At 49.8% G+C, this 19,665-nt stretch overlaps 1 protein-coding gene across 2 annotated transcripts in view; it reads right to left on the reverse strand.

Moving 5' to 3' along the window:
* Positions 1-19,665, reverse strand: part of CORIN (corin, serine peptidase) — a 179,658-nt gene that overhangs the window by 148,049 nt on the left and 11,944 nt on the right. The window contains exons 2-3 of one of the 2 annotated variants that reach the window (XM_064149223.1): positions 11,613-11,751; positions 4,121-4,573 (exon numbers count right to left, since the gene is read on the reverse strand). In XM_064149223.1, the coding sequence (XP_064005293.1) occupies positions 4,121-4,573; positions 11,613-11,751 (592 nt within the window). The remainder of the gene's footprint in view (positions 1-4,120; positions 4,574-11,612; positions 11,752-19,665) is intronic. The other variant, XM_064149224.1, reaches the window with a different exon arrangement.

A 19,665-nucleotide genomic window follows, 5' to 3' on the forward strand; every position in this document is an offset into this window, starting at 1 on the left:
TGATGTCTTCACTAGCAGGAAATTCTCATCCTAGTGCTTGAGGAGCATGGCCCATGCCTTCAGAAAACATGAAACTCAAATCTCTCGACAGGAAAAACATTCCTTCACTTGCTTTCCAGAAGAGAGGCAACACAGGATGCACTGAAGGGGGAAGTTGGCCTTTGGTAGGGGCCAGAACTCTGTGTTCAAGAAAAAACATCTAAGAATTTAAGGCAAATATAAGGGAAACTACCTAGGAGTATAACTTGCATAAAGAGGAGTGTGGCCAGCAGATGGAGGGAGGTTCTCTTCCCCCTCTGCTCTGCACTGGTGAGACCTCACCTGTAATATTGCATCCAGTTCTGGGCTCCCCAGCTCAGGAGGAACAAGCATCTACTGAAGAGTCCAAGGGAGGGCTACAAAGATGCTGGAGAGGCTGAGGGACCTGGGGTGGTTTGGTCTGGTGAAGAGAAGGCTTAGAGGGGATCTGGTCAATGTTTCTAAGTATCTGAGGGCTGAGGGTCAAGAGGGAGGAAACAAACTCTGCTCAGTTGTGCCCCAAGGAGCAATGGATGTAAACTGCAGCACAGGAAGTTCCACCTCAACATGAGGAAGAACTTCTTGACTGTAAGGGTGACAGAGCACTGGCACAGGCTGCCCAGAGAGGTTGTGCAGTCTCCTTCTCTGGAGCCTTTCCAGCCCTGTCTGTTTTCCTCTGTGACCTGGGCTAGCTTCTCTGCTCTTGCTCTGGCAGAGGAGTTGGACTCGATGATCTCTGGAGGTCCCTTCCACTCCTAACATCCTGTGAGCCTGTGAACTGCTGCTTGCAACCTAAACTCTTGAGCCTTCACCAGCCAGAGGTTGCAAGTGAACTGTTTTGTTTAAAAGCCCACAACAGACCAACCCCTCCTGAAGTGCTCAAAGCATTTTCCTGCTTTCTGGTTTTCTCCTCACCCTGGGGCAATGCATTCCATGGATGCATCCCTCTTTTTTTGTTTTAACTTACCCTCTGATGAAAAAAAGTAAAGGTGATAAAATGAAAGCCAGGAAGAAGCAGTGAGCATGGATATCAGGCAGGTCATTCTGCCCCTGTACTCTGCACTGGTTAGACCACACCTTGAGTGCTGTGTTCAGTTCTGGGCCCCCCAGTTTAGGAGGGACATTGAGATGCTTGAGCGTGTCCAGAGAAGGGCGACGAGGCTGGGGAGAGGCCTTGAGCACAGCCCTACGAGGAGAGGCTGAGGGAGCTGGGATTGGTTAGCCTGGAGAAGAGGAGGCTCAGGGGAGACCTTATTGCTGTCTACAACTACCTGAGGGGAGGTTGTGGCCAGGAGGAGGTTGCTCTCTTCTCTCAGGTGGCCAGCACCAGAACGAGAGGACACAGCCTCAGGCTGTGCCAGGGGAGATTTAGGCTGGAGGTGAGGAGAAAGTTCTTCCCTGAGAGAGTCATTGGACACTGGAATGGGCTGCCCGGGGAGGTGGTGGAGTCGCCGTCCCTGGGGCTGTTCAAGGCAGGACTGGACGTGGCACTTGGTGCCATGGTCTGGCCTTGAGCTCTGTGCTAAAGGGTTGGACTTGATGATCTGTGAGGTCTCTTCCAACCTTGGTGATACTGTGATATCTACTCAAACCACTTACTCCTCAGCTGTCTTACAAGAGGAAGTCTCTGTCTTCCTCCTACTTGGTGCTTCCTCACATCTAAGCTGTTCCACCTCTCTCCTGGTCTTTTCCCATTCTGATCTAATGAGGTCCTCAGGGTTGCTCTTCACAGATTTCATCACAAACTCTCTGTTTGACTTCTTGACAGTCATGGAGCCAGAATGCTGCCTGCAGTAAACTGCCAGGTTTGGGGGGGGGAGGTGGGGGTGTATTTTGTCTGGTTTTGTTGGGGTGGGTTTTTTTCCAGTTTGTTTGGAGTTCTGGGTTGTTTTCTTGTGGTTTGGGGGGTTTTGAGTTGGTTGGGTTCTTTCTGGGAGGGAATTATTGCCTGGAGTTAAGGCTGTTCCCCACTTTCTCTGGACATGTTCAAGAAAAGACTGAATGAGGCACTTAGTATCATGGTCTAGTTGATTGGACAAGGCTGGGTGATTGGTTGGACTGGATGAGCTTGAAGTTCCCTTTCCTATGGTCTCTGCTCTGGTGAGACTCCACCTTGAGTACTGTGTCCAGTTCTGGAGCTCCTATTACAAGAAAGACCTAAACATGCTTAGCCTGGAGAAGAGGAGGCTCAGGGGTGATCTTATTACTGTCTACAACTACCTGAAGGGGCATTGTAGCCAGGTGGGGGGTGGCCTCTTCTCCCAGGCAACCAGCAATAGAACAAGGGGACACAGTCTCAAGTTGTGCCAGGGTAGGTATAGGCTGGATGTTAGGAAGAAGTTCTTCACAGAGAGAGTGATTGGCATTGGAATGGGCTGCCCAGGGAGGTGGTGGAGGCACCGTCCCTGGGGGTCTTCAAGAAAAGCCTGGATGAGGCACTTAGTGCCATGGTCTGGTTGATTGGATAGGGCTGGGTGCTAGGTTGGACTGCATGATCTTGGAGGTCTCTTCCAACCTGGTTGATTCTCTGATTCTATGATTCTATGCTGGAGTGTGTCTAGGCAAGGGCCACAGGGTGCTCCTCTCCTATGGAGACAGGCTGAGATAGTTGGGGATGTTCATTCAGGAGAAGAGAAGGCTCCAAGGAGACCTTATTGTGGCTTTCCAGTACCTGAAGTGGGCTACAAGAAAGCTGGGATGGGGCTTTTTAGGGTGTCAGGTAGTGATAAGAACAGTGGGAATGGAGCAAAACTGGAAGTGGGTAGATCAGATTGGATGTTAGAAAGAAGTTCTTCAGCATGAGGGTGCTGAGACACCAGAACAGGTTGCCCAGGGAGGTGGTGGAAGCCTCATCCCTTGAGGTGTTTAAAGCCAGGCTGGATGTGGCTCTGGGCAACCTAATCTTGTGTGAGGTGTCCCTGCCCATGGCAGGAGAGCTGGAACTGGATGATCCTTGTGGTCCCTTCCAACCCTGACTGATTCTATGATCGATTCTGTGGTCGAGTCACCAACCTTGGATGTGTTTAAAAGTCATTTTGCTGTGGTACTTGAGGACATGATTTAAGAGTGAACTTTGTAGAGTAGGGATATAGGTTGGACTTGGTGATCCTGGAGGTCTTTTCCAGCCAGAATATTTCTGTGTTTCAGTGTGTTACTGTGTCAAGCACTTCCCTTTGCCCTCTGATCTATTCTTCACTGGAATTTCTGCTGAAGAACTTCCTTCTGCTGCAAGAACTTTGCAAATAATTGATGTCACATGTGCCTAATTTCATCCCTCCCCACTTAGTAACTTGCCAATGGCCTATTTGTGTTATTTTAAAGCCTGGAGTGACTACCATGTGGCCACAATGTTCAGCATCTCTCTTATTAACATCTAACAGCTTTCATTGAAGCTGTGCTTCACCAGTACAGCAAACTCAAGTGCTAGGGGTACCTGCACCAGCCCCCCTCCAAAAACATTCCAGCCACATGAATGCCAGCTCAAATGTGCTCAGAGGAGTTTGTCTGGCTGGCTTTGCCCTGACAGTCTCTGTGCTGTATGATACATCATTTATCTTTTAACACCCTGCAGAAAACCAGCCTAAAGTCCAAGTTATGCAAGCCTGTTATTAAATCAACAGAAATGCCTTCACCTCCCCACATTTCAACCAGATGAAACTTGTTCTGATGGATGATCTGCTGGTGTGCATTGATGATGATGATGGGAAAATCAGCTCACACTTCATTTGGAGATGATTGCCTTACGAGACATGCCTGAAAAGCTCAATCCTCCATTCTGCACCAGTTCAAAAGTGATTACCTAAATCCATGGGAGAACTCACTGCAGATCCTTGGAAGCTGCTTTTTAGGGTGTAGTGTTGCAGTTTCTCTGCATGCTGACCCTGGCTTGCTCTCTTCTAGCAATGTGCTAATGGTCATAGTTGTATCCAGGCACCAAGCAAGAGAGGTTAAATTTGATCTACTACCACCACCCCTTTGACCTGCCACCACTCCTCCCATGTGGTGGTTCAGAACTCATCAGTAACAGATTGGGAAGCATTCCAACAGTATGTTCTGTACCTCTGGAGTCAGAACTATGGAGCCAAATAAAATGCAAACTTACTTTTTCTCTGGTCCATCTCTTGTGACACAGACAGCTGGGTAGGACTTAATACTGGCAGAGTGGTCATCCTCTCTGTGTTGTTAAAGGATGCATCTGCAGACCCCAAAGTTTCTTCCTCTGCAGTGGAAAACAGCTGGGTGCTGTCTTCAGAGCCCTTTGGTGAAGCAGCATCATATGTAGGGTGAGGACTGAGCACTGTGGCTTGAGTTGCAAGAGCAAACGAATCTTCCTGGGAAGTGTCTCTCGATACATTTGAGTCCTTGTTTGTTTGGTCGATGTGGGATAAAGGCATGGTGGTCCAGGGAGAGGGCTGTGTGCTCAGATCCACTGTGGGACCAGTCTTGGAACTGTTTTCCACCACGTTTGGCAAAAGAACAGCAGATGTGTCGATGTCTCCATTGGCTGTGAGGATCTCACTTCCATTGGAATAAAAGCAGTTCTTTTCTAAGACTCCTGGGAAGAAAGTTACAAAAGAGCACCAGAATTACTATCAGCTGGAAGACCAAATCCCCCAAGATCACCAAGTCCAACCTATATCTCTATTCTACAAAGTTCACTCTTAAATCATATCCTCAAGTACCACAGCAAAATGACTTTTAAATGCATCCAGGCTTGGTGACTCGACCACAGAATCCAAACACAGAATCAGGCAGGGTTGGAAGGGAGCACAAGGAGCAGCCAGTTCCAACCCTCCTGCCATGGCCAGGGACACCCTACCCTAGAGCAGGCTGCACACAGCCTCAGCCAGCCTGGCCTCAAACACCTCCAGGGGAGGCTTCCACCACCTCCCTGAGCAACCCATTCCAGGCTCTCACCACTCTCATGATGAAGAACTTCGTCCTCACCTCCAGTCTGCATCTCCCCACCTCCAGCTTTGCTCACCCAGCTCACAGAACTACAGAATGTCAGGGGCTGGAAAGAAACTCCAAAGCTTATCCAGTCCAACCCCCATGCCAGAGCAGGATCACCGAGAGCAGATCACACAGAAACACATCCAGGCAGGTCTTGAATATCTCCAGACAAGGGTCAGGAACTGGCTGGATGGCTGAGCCCAAGACTCATGGTGAATGGTGCCACATCCAGCTAGCAGCTGGCACTAGTGATGTTCCCCAGGGGTCAGTGCTGGGCCCAGTCCTGTTCAACATCTTTATTGATGATCTGGAGTAGGGGATTTGGTCCAGCATCAGTGAGTTTGCAGATGACACCAATCTAGGAGCAGGTGTGGAGCTGCTGGAGGGTAGGAGAGCCCTGCAGAGGGACCTGGCCAGGCTGGATGGGTGGGCAGAGGCCAATGGGATGAGATTGAACAAGGCCAAGTGCAGGGTTCTGCACTTTGGCCACAACAACCCCAAGCAGCACTACAGGCTGGGGACAGAGTGGCTGAGAGCAGCCAGGCAGAGAGGGAGCTGGGGGTGGTGGCAGAGAGGAGCTGAAGTGGAGGCAGCAGTGCCCAGGTGGGCAGCAGAGCCAATGGCATCCTGGGCTGGCTCAGGAGCAGTGTGGGCAGCAGGACAAGGGAGGTGCTTCTGCCCCTGTACTCAGCACTGCTCAGGACACACCTTGAGTGCTGTGTCCAGTTCTGGGCTCCTCAATTCAAGAGAGCTGTTGAGGTGCTGGAAGGTGTCCAGAGAAGGGCAGCAAGGATGGGGAGGGTCCTGGAGCAGAGCCCTGTGAGGAGAGGCTGAGGGAGCTGGGGGTGTGCAGCCTGCAGAAGAGGAGGCTCAGGGCAGAGCTCATTGCTGCCAGCAACTGCCTGAAGGTGGGGTTGGTCTCTTCTGCCAGGAAACCAGCAGCAGAGCAAGGGGACACAGTCTCAAGCTGTGCCAGGGGATGTCTAGGCTGGATGTTAGGAGGAAGTTCCTGGCAGAGAGAGTGATTGGCATTGGAATGGGCTGCCCAGGGAGGTGGTGGAGTCACCATCCCTGGAGGTGTTGAAGCAAAGCCTGGATGAGGCACTTAGTGCCATGGTCTGGTTGACTGGCCAGGGCTGGGTGCTAGGTTGGACTGGCTGATCTTGGAGGTCTCTTCCAACCTGCTTGATTCTATGATTCCTAACAGTGATATTTAAGCACTGTTCTTACATTGTTTCAAGATAATAAAGTGAAAAACAAGGCAGTGGAGAACATTTTCCTTCCAGTACAAGCACAAATACAACAGCATTTCCTTAGCCAAATTCCAAAGAAAAGGCCTGAAACATAGAGTGGTTTTGGTTGGAAAGGACCTCAGGGGTCATCCAGTTGCAACATCACATGCTCACCATATGGGAGAGGAAAAGAGTTTTCTGCCTACCCTTTTACCTCCTTTTCTTCTCTCTCACCCTTACTGCTAACCTCAGGCCACAAAGATGGTCACACATGAAGCACATTGGCAAGCATTCACCTCCTGCTGTTCTCTACAAAGCAAATCACACAGCTGTTTCTTCCTACTCTGGTGTGTAAATCAGTTTTATTCCTAGGCATTCAGATTGATTTGGTTATTCACAGAACTGTCAGGGTTGGAAGGGACCTCAAGGATGTTCCAGTTCTAACAGCCCTGCCATGGGCAGGGACACTTCTCACTAGATCAAGCTGCCCAGAGCCACAGCTAGCCTGGCCTTAAAAACATCACACAATGGTTCAGGTTGGCAAAGCTCCTCAGGATCATCAAGCCCAAGCATTGACCCTACTCTACAAGGTTCAACCTAAAACATATCCCCAAGCATCACAGCCAATTATTATGCACCAGCACTGCTCTGTTCAAAACAACACAGAGCTTTGCAAAAGACTTGCATCAGCTGAAACATTCAACAGGCTATGGATAAATCAGTCTAGAAATAGGCTCTGCCTCAGCTGGTCCACTTTTCTCTAGTTAATTACCTTTCTAGAACAGCCAAATTACTCTTCTGGTCTGCTCTGTAGGAAAGCAGGATCACAGAATCATCCAGGTTGGCAAAGCCCTTCTGGCCAAGAAGGCCAATGGGATCCTGGGGTGTATTAGGAGGATGTGTCCAGCAGATCAAGGGAGGTTCTACTCCCCCTCTACTCTGCCCTGCTCAGACCTCATCTTGAATACTGTGTTCAGTTTTGGGCTCCCCAGTTGAAGAGGGACAGGGATCTGCTGGAGAGGGTCCAGTGGAGGGCTAGGAGGATGATGAGGGGACAGGAGGGAATGGCTTATGAGGAGAGGCTGAGGGACCTGGGGCTGCTTAGTCTGGAGAAGAGAAGACTGAGAGGGGATTTGATAAATGTTTGTAAGTATCTGAAGGCTGCCAGGAGCAGGGGACAGGCTCTGCTCACTGCTGCCTGGGATAGGACAAGGAGCAATGGGTGTAAGTTGCAGCAAAAGAGGTTCTGCCTCAACACATGGGAGAACTTCTTTACTGGAAGGGTCCCAGAGCACTGGCACAGGCTGCCCAGAGAGGTTGTGCAGTCTCCTTCTCTGAAGCCTTTCAAGGCCTGTCTGGATGTGTTCCTCTGTGATCTGTGTTAGATTGTGTGGTCCTGCTCTGGCAAGGGGGTTGGACTCAATGATCTCTTTGGGTCCCTTCCAACCCCTAACATCCTATGATCACCAAGTCCAACCCAGAACCCTACTCTACAAGGTGCACCCTAAACCATATCCTCAAACACCACATCCAAATGACCCTTAAACACAGCCAGGCTTGGGGACTTTACCACCTCCCTGGGTAGCTCATTCCAATGCCTGACCACTCTTGCTGGGGAGACATTTTTCCTAATGTCCAGTCTCAACTTACCCAGTGGCAGCTTGAGGCCATTCCCTCTTGTTCTGTCACTAATGACCTGTGAGCAGAGACCAGCACCAACCTCTCCACAAGGTCCTTTCAGGTAGCTGGAGACAGCAGTGAGGTGTCCCTTCAAGCTCCTCTGTTTCACACTACCCATCCCCAGCTCCCTCAGTTGCTCCTCATCAGATTTCTTCTCCAGGCCCTTCCCCAGCTTCATTGCCCTCCTCTGCACTCACTCCAGCACCTCCACATCCCTCTTGTATTAAGGTGCCCAAACTGAATGCAGCACTCGAGGTAAACGAGACAGAGCAGAGCAGCCTCCCAAAGCCTGTGTGATGGATGAGGCAGTTACAGAGAGTGTCCCTCCCACTGCTGTAACTCACCAGCACACATCCCCTGAGCTGTCTTCTGCAGGGTCTGTCTCTCTGACTCTCTATTCTAAAGACAGAGGCACATCACCACTAGTATGGAGGTCCCACAGCATACCAAACCATTGCACAGCAGTTGAGATGCAGGAACTGCCTCCTGCTCCTCCTGCCGAGTCAAAACGCTACTCTAAGCTGCTTACCAGCTGCCCAAGGGGACAAAATAGAGGTCAGTTGCAATTTCTCTCCTGTTTTGCAACTTGCCAGGCAACTCAGTTGCAATTTCTTTCATTTTTTTGCAACTTGACCTGAAAATCAATTGCAATTTTTCATTTCATGCAACTCAGTTGCAATTTCTCTCATTCTTTGCAACTTGACATGCAAATCAGTTGTAATTTCTCTCATTCTTTTCCATCTTGGCTGGGGAAGGACTACTTACAAGGTCTTGTCATGACAGGACAAGGAGTAATGGGTTTGAACTGGAAGAGGGGGGATTCACAGGATATTAGTGCAGGTTTCTGCACTTTGGCCACAACAACCCCAAGCAGCTCTACAGGCTGGGGACAGAGTGGCTGAGAGCAGCCAGGCAGAGAGGGAGCTGGGGGTGGTGGGAGAGAGGAGCTGCAGAGGAGGCAGCAGTGCCCAGGTGGGCAGCAGAGCCAATGGCATCCTGGGCTGGTTCAGGAGCAGTGTGGGCAGCAGGACAAGGGAGGTTCTTCTGCCCCTGTGCTCAGCACTGCTCAGGCCACCCCTGGAGTGTTGTGTCCAGTTGTGGGGCCCTCAATTCAAGAGAGATGTTGAGGTGCTGGAAGGTGTCCACAGGAGGGTGACAAAGCTGGTGAGAGGCCTGGAACAGAAACCCTGTGAGGAGAGGCTGAGGGAGCTGGGAGTGTGCAGCCTGCAGCAGAGGAGGCTCAGGGCAGAGCTCATTGCTGTCTACATCTACCTGCAGGGAGGCTGTAGCCAGGTGGGGTTGGGCTCTGCTGACAGGCACCCAGCAACAGAACAAGGTGGCACAGTCTCTAGCTGTGCCAGGGCAGGTCTAGGCTGGATGTTAGGAGGAAGTTCCTGGCAGAGAGAGTGATTGGCATTGGAATGGGCTGCCCAGGGAGGTGGTGGAGTGGCCGTGGCTGGAGGTGTTGCAGCCAAGCCTGGCTGGGGCACTTAGTGCCATGGTCTGGTTGATTGGGCAGGGCTGGATGCTAGGTTGGGCTGGCTGAGCTTGGAGCTCTCTTCCAACCTGCTTGATTCTGTGCTTCTGTGAAAAGGTCTGTTTAAAAGAAGGCTGCATGAGGCACTTAGAGCCATGGTTTAGTTAATTAGAAGAGTTAGGTGCTAGGTTGGACTCGGTGATCCCAGAGGTCTCTGCCAACCTGGTTATTTCTGTGATAAAGAGAATGGCTCCACTGCAACTCAGAAACCAATCCTGAACTCTGTCCCTGTTTTAAACCCTGACTTTGCAGTGGTTGAAGAAGAAAGCCCCAGGGGCTCCTTGGGAATCAGTTATGCCACACCACAATCCACGCTGCCATCCATCTGTGCTGGGTGGACTGCCAGGCTTTGGTTAGCATTCTCTAGACCACAAGAACAAATTCCCAGGTCTAGGTCTGTGCAGCAGCACCAAACCTTTTTCTTCACCTCAGAGCAATTACACTGACTGAAGAGCAGACAGTCCTGAGCTTTCACATCTGAGTAGGACCAACCCAGGTCCCATTTCCCTGGAGGCTTTCACACACTTTAATGAGTGTTATGTCACAGCAAGCCTCAGAGGAGGAGATTGAGTAGAGCTGACGTAAAAACACCTGCTTTTTTATCTGCTTTCTTAACAAGGAATGAAAATCTGGGGCAGAGGATATGAAGGATACAAATGGAATGCTAAACATAAGGAAAGCAACTCAAATGGCATTGTATTTCCCTAACTGCCAGACTTACTTGATCTTAATCCACCTTGGCCTGGTCATAGTTTAAGGATACATTCCCAGACTTGTCAATCTTAACACTCACAAGCTTTGAGGTTTGGTTGGTTGTTTTCTTTTCCACTTCCCAAAGTGAAGCTAAATGAAAAGAACAGACTTACAACTTCTTGTTGCAAATCCCTTACAGGCAGGATGGAGGAAACAGATTGAAGGTGTCTTGATTTTGACAGTGCTGAGGTGATGTGGTTAATATCTTCCCATGCTTGCTGACTGATTGGGTGTTGAAGTTGGGGGAAAGGGTCAATTAGGAAATCTTAGAATGGTTTAGGTTGGAAGGGAACCTCAAAGACCATCTAGGTCCAAGCCCCTGCCAGAGGCAGACACACCTCCCACCAGAACAGGTCACTCGAGGTCTCATCCAACCTATCCTTGAACACCTCCAGGGAGGTTATGGAGCACTGAATACGATCAAAGATCTGGCACTGGGGTTGGATTCGATGATCTCTGGAGGTCACTTCCAACCCCTAACATCCTGTGATCCTGTGTTATGCCAGCTTAGAATCATTGAATCAACCAGGTTGGAACAGTCCTCCAAGATCATCCATTCCAACCTATCACCCAGCCCTAGCCAGTCAACCAGACCATGGCACTAAGTGCCCCAGCCAGGCTTTGTTTGAACACCTCCAGGGATGGCAATGCCACCACTTCCCTGGGCAGCCCATTCCAATGCCAATCACTCTCTTCTTTTAAAAGAAGTATCTCTAAATCATCTCCCTTCTCTGAAGGCAAAAACAAAAGCAAGGCTTTAGAAAAATTAATCTTCACTAATAAGCTGTTACCTTTTAGTTCTGTCACAGAGCTAACAGGACTAAGCCATTATGAAATCTAATATACCTGAAACATGTTTCCACAAAACATCATTGATTTAGAACCACAGAATCAGTCAGGGTTGGAAGGGACCACAAGGATCAGCCAGTTCCAACCTCCCTGCCATGGGCAGGGACACCTCACACTACATCAGGCTGTCCAGAGCCTCATCCAGCCTGGCCTTAAATGCCTCCAGGGATGAGGCTTCTACAATCTCCCTGGCCAACCTGTTCCAGGCTCTCACCACCTCTCTCTTGCTTATAATTTAGACCCAAAACAGAACCTCAGCTCAAACTGCTACAGTTAGGTAGTTGTGCTAAGATGTGTCTTTGAGACACTAAACAGTTTAGTTCCTCTCTCTTGCTTACAATTTAGACCCAAAACAGAGCCTTAGCTCTTAAACTGCTAAGGTTAGGTAGTTGTGCTAAGATATGTCTTTGAGTCAGTAAACAGATTAGTTCCTCTCTCTTGCTTACAATTTAGACCCAAAACAGAGCCTTAGCTCCTAAACTGGTACAGTTAGGTAGTTGTGCTAAGATGTGGCTTTGATGTCAGCAATTGCAGTCTCAGTTTCAGCCTCCTTAGCTAAAAACACAACAGCCTAGTCCACCAGCACTCACCTACAAAGGTTAGCAGGATCACCAACAAAAGGATAAGGGCACAGATGCATGGAATCAATATTAGGAGCAGCAGTCGAAGGAACTTGGCAGAAGCCAGTTTCTGAGAGCAGCCATCCCCCATATTATCCTCATCTAGGACCTGCAAAACAAAAGAGCAGAGATTTGTCTCTCTGGTGCTCTCACCAGCAGTCCCTAATCACTTTGGAAAGCACAGCCAAAGCAAACAAAACCTTTATTTTAATGGTATCAACCTGCCCTTTTTGACAGTGCAGTGACCAAGTTGCTCCTCACAGGAAATGGGGCTGCTGAGTTCCATTCCTTCTTCAGTCTGAAGCAGTCAAAAATCAGATCCACAACTCAGCTGAGAACCAATATCACCTGCACACTAACTCCTCCTGAACCAGTGCACACTACCCCTTGAAGCCATGATATTCCCTGAAAACACAGTTCTGCTGGGCTGAAGTATAGGGAGCAGGACTATCACTTCAGTCCAGTGATTACAGTCCCTAAGAGATGCCCCTTTAGTTTCTTCAAGGCAAGCATACAGAATCATAGAATCAACCAGGCTGGAAGAGAGCTCCAAGCTCAGCCAGCCCAACCTAGCACCCAGCCCTGCCCAACCAACCAGACCATGGCACTAAGTGCCCCAGCCAGGCTTGGCTGCAACACCTCCAGGCATGGCGACTCCACCACCTCCCTGGGCAGCCCATTCCAATGTCAATCACTCTCTCTGCCAGGAACTTCTTCCTAACATCCAGCCTAGACCTGCCCTGGCACAGCTTGAGACTGTGTCCCCTTGTTCTGTTGCTGGCTGCCTGGCAGCAGAGCCCAACCCCACCTGGCTACAGCCTCCCTGCAGGCAGCTGCAGGCAGCAATGAGCTCTGCCCTGAGCCTCCTCTGCTGCAGGCTGCACACCCCCAGCTCCCTCAGCCTCTCCTCACAGGGCTCTGCTCCAGGCCCCTCCCCAGCCTTGCTGCCCTTCTCTGGACACCTTCCAGCACCTCAACAGCTCTCTCGAATTGAGGAGCCCAGAACTGGACACAGCACTCAAGGTGTGGCCTGAGCAGTGCTGAGCACAGGGGCACAAGAACCTCCCTTGTCCTGCTGCCCACACTGCTCCTGAGCCAGCCCAGGATGCCATTGGCTCTGCTGCCCACCTGGGCACACTGCTGGTTCAGCTTCAGCTCCTCTCTGCCAGCACCCCCAGGTCCCTTTCTTCCTGGCTGCTCTCAGCCACTCTGTCCCCAGCCTGTAGAGCTGCTTGAGGTTGTTGTGGCCAAAGTGCAGAACCCTGCACTTTGGTGTGAGGTGTCCCAACAGAAAAGCAGCTCTCATTTTTATCTATATATTGAAGGATTACGTTAATTTGTATGCAAAAAAGTCTTTGTAATGAACTCCTCTGTATCTCCTCTATGATACATAAAGGTGATTTAATTGGAGCAATTAACAAAGCAGGAATTATAAACAATATTGTGATTTCATGAAACCCCTGCCCACAACTATATGCAAATTCGTTACATTTGGGTTCTTAGTCAGGAAATGTTATCTTTGATCATGTTGGGGGATTCTGTGATCCACAACCTCCCTGGGCAACCTGTGCCAGTGTCTCACCACCCTCACTGCAAATAACTTCTTCCTAACATCCACTTTAAATCTCCCCTCTGCCAGTTCAAACCCATTCCTCCTCCTCCTGTCATTGCAAGACCTTGTCAATAGTCCCTCCACAGCCCTCCTGGAGCCTCCTTCAGATACTGCAAGGCCACTCCAAGCTCTCCTCCAAGCCTTCTCTTCTCCAGGCTGCACAGCCCCAACTCTCTCAGCCTGTGCTCACAGCAGAGCTGCTGCAGCCCTCTCAGCATCTTGGTGGCCTCTTCTGCACTGGCTCAAACACTTCCATGTCCTGCTTGTGCTGGGGGCTCCAGAACTGCCCCCAGGACTGCAGGTGGGGGCTGAGGAGAGCAGAGCCAAGGGGCAGAATCCCCTCCCTTGCCCTGCTGCCCACACTGCTCTTGCTGCAGCCAGCACAGGGTTGTGTCTGGGCTGCACTCACACTGCAGGCTCCTGTGGAGCTTTGCATCAGCCCAGACCCCCAGGTCCTTTCCCTCAGTGCTGCTGTCAGCCATTCCCCAGCCAACCTGGATCTGTGCAGACAGATTCCTTTGGCTGAAGCAGAAACCTGAACCATGTTCAACCTTCCTAACTTGCATTTTCACTTAAAGTAAGTGGAGTAAAACTGTCAGTGATGTTTTCTTCTGTGTACAGAAGACACAGTGTGTAACATAAAGGTGAATTTCCTGCCTTTCAGACTGCCATAGAGACTCCCATGCCACTTCCCCTGTTCAAGTGACCTTCCAAGCTGTTATTAATCTAGCATGTGACAAAAATCCTATACCAGCCATCACCAGAAGTTGCCACTTCAGACTAGTAGATGTAGATGTGGCAATTCTTCCCTTCATATGCCACACAAATCTGGGCTTCCTAACTCCTCACAAATCACTTGAGCAGCTTTGTGAGCAGCTGAGGAATTGTGGAGACACACAGGAGAAGCTCAGAAGAGACAAGGTGACATTCAGCTGTGCCTTGCCCAGCTCTGTGACAGCTTCAGGTTGAGACTAAACCAGCATTAAGGTTGGAAGGGACCTCCAAAGGTCATCCAGTCCAACTCTCTCTGCAGTCAGCAAGGACATCCTCAACTAGATCAGGTTGTGCACAGCCCTGTCCAGCCTCACCTTGAATATCTCCAGGGATGAGGCCCCAAACTCCCTGGGCAACCTGTTCCAGCGTTCTACTACCCTCATGGTGCAGAACTTGTTCCTAACATCCAATGCCAATCTGCTCTGCTCTAGTTTGAAGCCATTGCCTCCATCCTGTCCCTGCAGCCCTTTGCAAACAGTCTCTCTACAGCCTTCTTGTAGCCCCCTTCAGGTACTGGCAGGCTGCTATTAGGTCTCCCTGGAGCCTTCTCTTTTCCAGGCTGAACATCTCCAGCTTCCTCAGCCTGTCTTTGTAGCAGAGCTGCTCCAACTCCCTGATCCTAGTCCTCCTCTGGACCTGCTCCATCAGGTCCATGCCCTCTCTGCATTGAGGGCTTGAGATGTGGATACAGTGCTCCAGGCAAGGTCTCACCAGATCAGAGTGAAGTGGCAGAATCAGCTCTCTGGATCTGCTGGCAGCACTGCTTTTGGTTTCACTGCTGTGAACTTGCAACTACAAGCATGGATACATCCCTCATTTAAAGTGGAACTTGGTTGAATTTCCAAGAGCATTCAGATGAAGAAACAGTTCTGCTGATGGCAAACTTACTACAATTCTAAGCTTTCTCTTCTTTATTACTAACAGCTGAGGGCAAAGCTGTGTGATGTTGCTATGCCACATAAGCTGAGCAAGATTTAGCAAACATATGGAAGATATCAAAGATGTAGTCAAAAGCTAAAGTGTCTGTGGAAGACTTTCCTTTAAGAACTTGACTATGGTTAGCATTATCCAAGATTTCTCCACACCAGAACACGAACATCCACCCCAGCCTACCTCAGCAGGCAGTGGGAAAGTGTTTGGGGGGAAATTAATCTTGAATTATTGCAGAATTTATGCTTTTTGGGGGTTATTCATGTTCCTCAAGTTTCCAGAGCTTGCAAAAAACAGCTCACAGAAGTTCCAGCAGTGCCATGCTGCTATTGCTGAACACACCCAGAGACCACTCTGATGCCTTCCTGCCTGCCCAGATGTTCACTGCACTGAGGGTTGCTAAGTGAGGGGAGCAGCAAGGACAAGCCTCATGCAATCAAATCTCATCTTTGATCCTAAAATCACAGAATGTTAGGGGTTGGAAGGGACCTCCAAAGCTCATCCAGTCCAACCTCCCTTCCAGAGCAGGATCACCAAGGGCAGGCCACACAGGAATGCATCCAGGTGAGTTTTGAACGTCCCCCCAGCTAAAATCTCTTGCTGTGTGGTGTCTCCCATATGGTGGGAGAAAGGTATTTGAGGATTTTCTTTCACAGAATCACAGATCTCCCTTCAGGATCACCAAGTCCAACCCAGAACCCTACACTAAGATTCACCTTAAATCATAGCCCTAAGCATCACATCCAAACAACCTTAAACATATCCACAGCTGGTGACTCCACCACCTCCCCGGACAGCCTGAAAGAGTTGGGGCTGTGCAGGCTGGAGAAGAAGAAGCTCCCAAGTGACCTTCTATTTAAAGGGGGATGATTTTAGAAACCATTTCTCCCATTGGAATGGGCTGCCCAGGGAGGTGGTGGAGTCACCATCCCTGGAGGTGTTGAAGCAAAGCCTGGATGAGGCACTTAGTGCCATGGTCTGGTTGACTGGATAGGGCTGGGTGCTAGGTTGGACTGGATGAGCTTGGAGGTCTCTTCCAACCTGGTTGATTTTATTCTATTCTATTTTTTGAATTCTATTCTTGTGGCCTCCCAATATCTGAAGGGGCCTAGAAAAAAGCTGGGGAGGGACTTTTTAGGCTATCAGGGAGTGACAGGACTGGGGGGAATGGAGCAAAGCTGGAGGTGGTGAAAGTCAGATGGACATGAAGAGAAAGTTGTTGATCACAAGAGTGGGGAGAGGTTGGAATGGGTTGCCCAGGGAGGTGGTGGAAGCCTCATCCCTGGAGGTGTTTAAGGCCAGGTTGGCTGAGGCTGTGGGTAGCCTGCTCTAGGGTAGGGTGTCCCTACTAAGCATGGCAAGGAGGTTGGAACTAGATGATCCCTGTTGTCCCTTCCAACCCTGACTGATTCTATGATTCCAGTGCCTGACCACTCTCTCCATGAATAACTCCCTGCTTTGCTGGGAGGTCAAGAAGCAGATGCCTGCACACAAGCCATTAGCACCAAAGTGTAAAACTGGAAACTACTAAAAACCCTTAAAATGTTTCTCAGTGTCCTGACTGGGGACTCCAAAAAGATATGGGGGAAAAAGAAAATTCATTCTGAGGAGGTGCAAGGATGCAGTTAGAGGAAAATCCCCTCTTAAAAGCACCTTTCAAGCCTGGAAAGCTAGAAGAGACAAAATAAAATCCAACCTGGCCTGTGGCTCCCATTCATTGCATCAATAACCACCAGCCCAGAAATCCCACCAGAAGCTCCACCCCACACAAAAGAACTAGACCTCATCATTTGACATCCCTCTATTTTTCAGTCCCTTTTTAATTCCATTGGCTTAACCTTCAGAACTCAAAGGTGACCTCTACACCTTATATGTGCCATGTGAGCTGCTGTTTATGCAGCCAGTTCCACAGAATCACAGAAACATTCAGGTTGGCAAAGCCCCTCAAGATCACCAAGTCCAACCCAGAACCCTACTCTGTAAAGTGCACCCTAAAGCATATCCCTAAGCACCACATCCAAACCACCTTTAAACACACCTAGGGCTGGTGACTCCACCACCTCCCCAGGCAACCCATGCCAGTGCTTGACCACTCTTGCATTTCTCCTAATGTCCAGTCTAATTCTACCCAGTGGCAGCTTGAGGCCATTCCCTCTTGTTCTGTCTTCAGTTACCTGTGAGAAGAGCCCAGCAGCAACCTCCCCACAGCCTCCTTTCAGGTAGCTGTAGACAGCAATGAGCTCTGCCCTCAGCCTCCTCTTTTTTCACTTTAACCATCCCCAGCTCCTTCAGTCACTCCTCATAAGATTTATGCTCCAGGCCCTTCCACAGCACTCCTCAGCACTCACTCCAGCACCTCCACATCTCTCTTGTATCAAGGTGCCCAAACTGAACACAACACTCAAGGTGTGGCCTCACCAGAGCAGAGTCCAAGGGGACAATCCCTCCCTGCTCCTGCTGGCCACAGCATTTCCAATCTCAGCCAGGATGCCTTTGGCTTTCTTTGCCACCTGGGCACACTGCTGGCTCATATTTAGCTGCTTGTCCACCACAACCCCACAGGTCCCTTTCTGCTTACAGCTTCCCAGCCACACTGCCCCAAGCCTGTAGTACTGCTTGGGCTTGTTGTGAGCCAAGTGCAGGACCTGGCATTTAGCCTTGTTGAAGCTCATCCCATTGACTATGGATCTAACCTATCCAAGTCCCTCTGTAGAGCCTCCCTACCCTCATGACAATCAACACTGCCACCCAACTTGGTGCCATCTATGAACTTACTGAAGACACAACTCTATGTCTCCATCAAGGTCATCAATAAAGACTTTATCCTATTTAAACTCAGAAACTTTCAGTGACTTGAGTTGGATGCTAAACAGGAATGCAAACTAAACAAAGGGCAGGAGTCTTCACAGAAGCCTGTGTGTTTCATGCATGCCTTAGCCATTTTCCTCCCAAGTGTACAAGATTATTCTTGCACTATCAACTGCTGCCTAGAAGAAATGCAGATGTGGGGTTTGGATGTGTAATGTTAATTTTATTCCTAGCTCAGGAAAAAGCTAGCAGGATAAGGCACCAACCCTTGGCCCAAGGATGAAAGCAGCTGCAACGTTAATTAAAAGGAAAGAGCAAGGTTTAGAGTCAGACCAAGATTTTATCTGTTCAGAATCACAGCATTGTCAGAGCTGGAAGGGACCTCAAGGATCATCCAGTTAGAACCCAGCTACCATGGGCAAGGACAGCTGACACTAGATCTGGTTGCTCAGAGCCACATCCAGCCTGGTCTTAAACACCTCCAGGGATGAGGCTTCCACTACTGTCCTTGGGCAACCTGTTCCAGTGTCTCAGCACCCTCATGGTGAAGAACTTCTTCCTGACATTTGATCTAGCTTGGATCCATTCCCAGGAAAATGAATTGTAGAATCAAGCAGGTTGGAAGAGACCTCCAAGATCATCCAGTCCAATCTAGCACCCAGCCTTAGCCAATAAAACAGACCATGGCACTAAAGTGCCTCATCCAGTCCCAGTCTTTGCTTGAACACCTCCAGCCACGGCGACTCCACCACCTCCCTGGGCAGCCCATTCCAATGCCAATCACTCTCTCTGACAACAACTTCCTCCTAACATCCAGCCTAGACCTGCCCTGGCACAGCTTGAGACTGTGTCCTCTTGTTCTGTTGTTGCTTGCCTGGCAGAAGAGACCAACCCCACCTGGCTGCAACCTCCCTCTTCTAACTTGGATCCTCTTCTAGCTTGGATTCATTCCCCCCAGTCCTATCACTACCTGACATCCTAAGAAGTCACTCAGCATTCTTGTAGCCCCCTTCAGACAATGGAAAGCCACAATAAGGTCTCCTCAGAGCCTTTTCTTCTCCAGACTGAACAACCCCAACAGTTCAGCATAGCTGGATAGTTATTTGTTCTCTTCCCAAAGACTGAAATGGACTTAGAGAGTACCTCACAGTATCACAGTCTCACAGTATCATCAGGGTTGGAAGAGACCTCACAGATCATCAAGTCCAACCCTTTAGCACAGAGCTCAAGGCCAGACCATGGCACCAAGTGCCACGTCCAGTCCTGCCTTGAACAGCTCCAGGGACGGCGACTCCACCACCTCCCCGGGCAGCCCATTCCAGTGTCCAATGACTCTCTCAGGGAAGAACTTTCTCCTCACCTCCAGCCTAAATCTCCCCTGGTGTAGCTTGAGGCTGTGTCCTCTTGTTCTGGTGCTGGCCACCTGAGAGAAGAGAGCAACCTCCTCCTGGCCACAACCACCCCTCAGGTAGCTGTAGACAGCAATAAGGTCACCCCTGAGCCTCCTCTTCTCCAGGCTAACCAATCCCAGCTCCCTCAGCCTCTCCTCGTAGGGCTGTGCTCAAGGCCTCTCCCCAGCCTCGTCGCCCTTCTCTGGACACGCTCAAGCATCTCAATGTCCCTCCTAAACTGGGGGGCCCAGAACTGAACACAGTACTCAAGGTGTGGTCTGACCACTGCAGAGTACAGGGGCAGAATGACCTCTCTCAAAGGTCAATAAGCTACAAAACACAGAGGTGAGTCATTCATTTTTCAAGAGGTTACCACTTTGTCCAGAAACATGACCACTCATCCTCTTTAAGCATTTTGCTTCAGGAGAAGAAAAAAGAACAGGATATCTTTTGATACTACAGAAATAACTGAAGAGGTGACTAAAGATTAGATCTATTTGTCATTGTC

Source organism: Pogoniulus pusillus, chromosome 9 (assembly GCF_015220805.1).
Source record: "Pogoniulus pusillus isolate bPogPus1 chromosome 9, bPogPus1.pri, whole genome shotgun sequence".
In the NCBI taxonomy this organism is placed as follows: domain Eukaryota; kingdom Metazoa; phylum Chordata; class Aves; order Piciformes; family Lybiidae; genus Pogoniulus; species Pogoniulus pusillus.